Raw genomic sequence first — 6,941 nt, 5'->3', positions numbered from 1 at the left:
CAACTCCACCGGACATCCAAACCGTGTCATTATATTGTGGTAAAGAAATCTGGCTACACTGGCAGCCTTATTATCCTTAAGTGCTACTGCTTCAATCCATTTTGTGCAGTAATCAGTAGCAACAAGAATATACCTATTCCCTCTTGGAGTGGTTGGCTTAACTGGTCCAACAAAATCCATGCCCCACTTTTGGAATGGTTCTAAGGGCAAAACCGGGTGATCAGATATTCTGTCTCTGCATTATCTGGCTGACCACTCTTCTGAAAAATTACACAACTTTTGGCAAAATCAAATGCATCCTTCAATACAGTCGGCCACCATAATCCAGCCTGCAAAATATTCTTCCCTATAATCTCACCAGAAAAATGCCCGCGTGTTGCACCATAATGTGCTTCTTGCAATACAGCTTTCTGTTCAAAATCTTGCACACATCTTCTTATTACTTGATCTATGCCTTTCTTATAAAGTACTCCAGCAACCACCAAAAAAGGCCTAGACTTCAAAGCAAACTTTCTTCTTTGATCTGGGGTGAACTTAGTTGGTATAGTTCCATCAAGCAAAAATGATAACAATTGATCATACCAAGAATCCGATTCAGCAACCTGAACCTCAAAAAGTGATGCATCATGCAATTCATCATCCACACCAATGGGTGGTTCACCTGTTTCCAACCTACTAAAGTAATCTGCAATAGCATGTTGTTTCCCTGGGGTATGAACTATCACAAAATCAAACTCTTGCAATAACAGCATCCACCTGGCCAACCTTCCTATCAGCAGAGGTTTTTTAATCAAATATAACAGAGCCTGATGGTCCACATGAAAAATGACCCTGTTCCCCAGTAAATAATGTCTGACTTTATCCAGAGAATAGATCATGCCTAAAGCTTCCCGTTCAGTCACAGCATAATTCCTTTCTGCAGATGACAAAACCCTGCTAGCATAGTAAACTGGCCTATACCAGCCCTTCACCTTCTCTTGCATCAGAACTGCCCCAATTGCCATATCCGAGGCATCAACAAAAATATGAAAAGGTAAAGACCATTCTGGTGATTGCAAAACAGGTGCAACAGAAACCATCTTCTTCAATAACTGAAAGGACTTTTCCTGAGGCTCAGCCCACACAAAAGATACATCCTTTTTAGTTAAATGTGTCAATGGTACACAAACATTAGCTAGATATATGAGATACCTTGCATGACATTTGATTTGTCCCACAAACCTCATCAACTCCTTGACATTAGTTAGAGATTTTGCTGATTGAATGGCTTCCACCCTTAACATCAATTGCCATTCCATCACTTGAAACCACATGACCTAATAAGATGCCACTTCTTACAGCCATAACACTTTTGTATGGATTCAAGGCCATTCTAAACTGTCTACATCTTTCCAAACATAACTTCAAGTGCATCAAATGTAAGTCTTTTTTACCAAACACTGAGAAATCATCAACAAAGACCCTCATAAAATCCTGTAGATATGGCTCAAATACCTTATGGGCCACAAAGTTGAAGGATGGTGGTCCATTTTTGAGACCAAAACTATATACATGAATGCACCCCATTCTGTTATGAAAGCAGTCTTATGCTGATCCTCTTCAGCAACACCAATCTGGTTATACCCTGAGAAGCCATCCAAAAAACTATACATTTCATGTCCCGCAACAGCATCCAACACTGCATCACAAAATGGCATTGGGAACGAATCTGTAATGGTAGCGGCATTAAGTTTTCTGTAGTCCACACACACCCTCAACTTGCCATTCTTCTTGGGTACCACAATGATTGGTGATAACCATGTGACCTCACTTACAGGCTTAATAAAGCCAACAGCCAGCAACTTATCTATTTCCACCTTGACCTGTTTTGCAAAATTCGGATTCATACGATATCTTTGTTGCACAACTGGAACAGCATCCTCTTTTAAATTGATATGGTGTTGGTGCAATTTAGGGTCAATGCCTTTTACCTGTGAATACTCCCAAGCAAATACATCAATATACTCTTGTAGCAATTTGATCAAATCCTCCAAAAACTGGCCTTCTACTTGGGCACTAACCTTTACCATTTTTGGCTCAGCATCAGTCCCTAGATTGACCTCCTGCAACTCATCCTCTTTGACCCTACTGGAAGTGCCATACTTCTTCTGGTACGGTCTAGGAGTACTTGCAGCGTTTTTGGAGGCTTTCCTTATTTGTACAGGACATTTCCGAGAAGGGGAAGCTGCTGCATTTTATACAAGGCTTAAATCCCTCTCTGGCTACTGATGTGAGAGCTCATAATCCTCAAACCATAGAGCGAGCAGCCCAGCTTGCTGAGGTGTTTGAGCCAAAATATGCTGGCAAGTACAAGCATTTGTCAGGTAGCTCCTATGGTACTGTTTATGAGGCTGACAGGAAGACAAAGTTTGCTGATTGGATCGATAAGAAATCAGCAGCTGCCCCCTTTCCACAATATCCAACGGTTACTGGGAGTAAAATGCCATATGCAAAGCCATACAGGCCCATGGATGCAAAATCAGGTGTCAAACCCAGTTCTGGTTTTGACAAATCAGAAGTTAAACAACATTCCAGGGCCATAATGGACAGTAGGAAGAAGGCAAATTTATGCTTTAGGTGTGGAGAGAAATGGACACTTGAGCACCAAGATGTGTGCAAAATGAAGAATGTCAGCTCAGCCAAACTCAGCATGATAATTCAATCATCAGATGATGATGGAGTGGCTGACGTAGCAGACCCCCATGATGTCTCTCATGAGGAATTGACAGGAGCTCATGATGCAGATGAATCTTCTGACATAGAAGCCACAAAGGGGACTGCATTTCCCTTTGATCCGGGTGGGGCTATTGAGCAAACCACTCGTGTGATGCATGAGATTGATATTCAGCCTACATGTGGCAGGAAAGGCCGTAAGCCAACACTCTCTGTGTTGGAGCATCAACCTACAATGCCTTTTCATGTCAGAGGTGATGCTAATGGTAATGTCCCTGTGGATGATGAGCAGATTTATTGGGATGCCCAATCTACACTGTATACCATCTCACTTCATGCCTTGATGGGTGCCAAAAGTGTTGACACAATCAGGTTGAAAGGAATGATTAATGGCAGATCTGTTCATGTATTGGAAGACAGTGGTAGCACTCACAGTTTCATTAATTGCAGAACATTGCAAAGAGTGGGATTGGTTGCTACAGAGATAGACCATGGTTTGAAAGTGGAGATAGCGAATGGACAGCATATGATCAGCAGACATTGTTGCCAGGATGCCAAGATCAAGTTCTCTGATAATTATGAGTTTGCAGGGGATCTTCTGGCATTGGATATGGGGCCAATAGATGCTGTCCTGGGTTATGATTGGCTGTAATCATTGGGGAAAATCAGTATAGATTTGAATGCCTTATCTCTTGAGTTTTGCCACAAGGGTAGAACTGTTACATTGCAGGGCATTGGGAATCAGAAATTGCAGGTCATTTCAGCAAGGCAGATTATGATGATGAGATAATGATCATTGTAAGAGCAAATCATGCAGATTGTGATGATGATGATAATGAGATAATGATCATTGTCAGGTAAAATCATGCAGAGTGTGCAGAATATTGATCATTATGGGTCAGTACCTTAAATGGGCCTGAATTTGGTGCTGATCTAGCAGGTGCTTGATGGGGGTGATGATCACATGCAATACTAGCTGTGGGAGGTCGTTTCAGCTGCTGGGTGTATACTACAGTGCTGCTCAGCCACATGATGATGATGATGATGAGTACTCTCATCAAAATTAGTCATAGCTGCTGTTGTGGTGATATGAATGTTACTCTTAGCCTTATGATCTTGAAGATCTGATGCTACAACCTGTACAACAGTTCACCATCACAAATATTAATATGGGCTGGTAGAGGACGTTGGCTTGGTACTGCTGGCAACTGAAGGGCTATAACCAAGCTTGGAGACGGAGTCGGAGACGAGTGCGTGTTCAAGAGTCAAGACCATTACATTAAAGCTGGCAGATTATCAGAGACAGAACTATCCTGAGCAGTTGAGCTTCTGCTGCTGCTAAGCCCATTAAAGCTAGCAGACTATCAGAGACAGGAGTCAGGACTATCCTGAGCTTCTGCTGTTGTTGAGCCCATATTTATTATATGTTGAACCTTTCGCTTCTCCAAGAGCAGGCCGCACAGCACATCCAGGATCTCCCTCATCGATGGACGATCTTTTGGGATGTGGTTCATGCAGAGCAAAGCTATTTTCAGGACTCCATAAACTTCATCTAGACGTTCTGCTGACGAATCATTTTGATATCCATTGGGATGGAGCAATAAAGCTGGATCTATCACTCTCCGCCAATCTTTTGCATTATATGCCGACTAAACCCATCCTCCCAGGTTCTCACTCTCATCACCATCAAACATCTTTTGCATTATATACAATTTACTGTTGTATATGGGATTCATTCCTACTGGAATTGATGTTATCCCATTGGCAATGTCATTGATTGTATTTATCTTCCTTTCACCATATGGCAAATTAGCCATGGGAACACCAAATTGCTAAAATTTGTCTAGCTATGACAGAAATTCGGTAAAATACAAGTTTTTGATCATACCTCACCGATGCCAGATTAATCCTCGGTTATGATGAGATCTTCCCGTGCACATTCTCCTCGAGGACCTCATGGAAGAAGCGCAGCAACACGCTGTGGAAGATGAGCGGGAGCCACAGGACAAAGACCCTGGAGAGGCCGCCAATGACAGGAAAGAAAAGGTTGAGGAAGCCCCACATTAAACCCTACTGCGCTGCTCAAAGCCGGGAGCTTGTGTCGATTCACAATCTATGTCTCCCCACCATCGCGCACATAAACATCAGGCCTCTGCATTTGGGTATTACACGCAAGTTCTTTGAAGTAGTCGAAGCTGCTTTGGCTGTGATTGGCTATCTGGGCAACATTACAATTTGTTAGTCAATAAGCTCCTCTAGTTTGCTTTGCCATTTCCATTGGTGGATGCCATTTCTGTTCGCTTTGCCATTTCCATTGGTGGGTGCTACAGTCCAGTCCAGTCGCTACAGTCGTTTGCTACCATTTGGTGCTCTCTCCCCTTCCCCGTCTGCAACCCAACTAGCTTCTGCCCTCATCCCTTTGCCATCTACGGCTTAGAGTGCTGTCGTCATCCCTTCCCTATTTGCCGGTCGATCCAACGTAATTTGCATCTATGGCCTGTCGAGCTGAAGCCTGAGCTATGGAGTCGCCTGGCCTCAGAGATCCTCTTGCACTCTGTCTTCCCCTGTTTGCCCTTCTTCTTCCTCTTCAAGCTGCGCATCCTGTCCCGAGTTGTCTGCGCCCATCTCTCCTCTCGCGCCTTCTGGCTACGTTTTAAATCTTAAATTAAATTAATAATTGTTCTAAACAGTTCTAACTGTACCCATTCCTATTTCAACCATTCTTATGCATAAGTGCATAACTTGTGTTGGAATTCTATTGGCATAAGTGCATAAGTAACATGTAGTATATACATTTCTTTGTGCAAGCTATAAGTTGTGTTGTACAACCATCTTTCAACTCACACCATAGTTTCTTGGAATCATTGTGTAGTCCACATGATACCCTTGATCTTAATGAGTTAGAAGATGAAATAGTGTTGGAATCCCAACCTGTTATGCCTAGTCCATTTCAATCTCTAGCTATGTCAACCCTACAACCATCAAGTAATGTTCCAAATCCTCAACCCTCTTCCAACATCCCAAACCCTCTACCCTCTTCAAATGTACATGTCAACAACCCATCACTTGTAAGCTCTCTCATTGGACAGTCCTCTTCACAAAGAAATACTCCATCCTTGCAAAAAGTCTCTCCAACACCAACCCAAGCTGTGGAAGGGCCAACTGCTTGTACAAAGAAGAATGAGATTTGGTATTCTTTCCAAATTTTCACTCTTCCTGACTATTATTAGGATAAATGGATTTCTTTGAATTGAGGGAATTTGAAGACTAAGCATTGGGTTGAAATTGCTCGAGATGTGAATGCAAGTTGTGGAATGGAATTCACTGAGACTCAATGCTAAAATAAGTGAAATAACTTAAAGAAGGCATACATGAAAGAGCATGCCAAGAGGCCATATCAGGTGCAAAATAATCAAGATGGGAGTTTTATGAAAGAATGGCTGATATGCTATCAACCACCCCAAAGGTCAATGGGCTTCAAGGTGCTTTTGGTGGAAATGATTTTGCTCTTGTCTCAACATTTTATCTCTAGATGATCAGGAGGATTCCAATGTGCCAGTAGCTGAAAGTCAAGACCCAGAACAACCCTTGGAGGCACATGAGGAGGACATAGAAATGGAGGGGCATCCATTATAAAGAGGGCTATGCAAATTGCCGAACTCCTTGCCACATGTTGTGCACTAATTTGTTCTCATTTGCCATCTACAATTATTTTGCTAGTTATAGCTTGATTTTTAAATCTACTAAACATGGCTATATTAGATGTTATATAGAAAATCTTCTCGCTTTATCATATAGACATGGATTTCACTAGTTATAGCTTCACTTTTATCTAGTAAAACTAAAAACCTAGTTTCAACTAAAAATTTCCTAGGTACTATCTAGAAAAACATGTGTATCTACTAGATATGTGTGTATTTGCTATCTAGTTTCGTGTCCAAAGTTCCTTGTGGAGGTGCCGGACACGAAGTGCACGCGAGGTGCGCTCCACTCATCCTTGGAGTTGTTATGCAGCCCAATTGCGATCTTGTGGTCCACAGTCGTAGTGCCCAACAAGGCGGTAAGCAGGCGTACTGAGAAGTCGGCGGCATGCGCAATCACAGCATCGACAGCTACATCCATTGTTCTAAGGTGGCGGTTTCAACTTTCAAGCAAGCAAATGCAGGTGAAGATCGGAAGCAAGTAATGGAAACATGACCTTGCATTAATGCATACATGTGGGAGACGTT

At 42.4% G+C, this 6,941-nt stretch overlaps 1 protein-coding gene across 1 annotated transcript; it reads left to right on the top strand.

Moving 5' to 3' along the window:
- The first annotated feature begins 2,209 nt into the window (after nt 1–2,209).
- Nucleotides 2,210–6,699, top strand: LOC148010034 (uncharacterized). Its single transcript, XM_087673123.1, has one exon. It carries the CDS (start codon nt 2,480–2,482, stop codon nt 3,362–3,364), a length of 885 nt encoding a protein of 294 aa, XP_087529249.1. The 5' UTR covers nt 2,210–2,479; the 3' UTR covers nt 3,365–6,699.
- Nucleotides 6,700–6,941: the final 242 nt, after the last annotated feature.

Source organism: Lygodium microphyllum, chromosome 30, assembly GCF_053477565.2.
Source record: "Lygodium microphyllum isolate KBCC chromosome 30, Lygodium_microphyllum_v1.1.10, whole genome shotgun sequence".
In the NCBI taxonomy this organism is placed as follows: Eukaryota; Viridiplantae; Streptophyta; class Polypodiopsida; order Schizaeales; family Lygodiaceae; genus Lygodium; species Lygodium microphyllum.
The sequence above is the reverse complement of the archived record's forward strand: the minus strand, read 5'-3'. Positions and strand labels throughout refer to the sequence as shown.

Coding starts and splice junctions, on each gene's coding strand:
- LOC148010034 (XM_087673123.1), top strand. CDS start 2,480: ATGCCATATGCAAAGCCATACAGGCCCATGGATGCAAAATCAGGTGTC.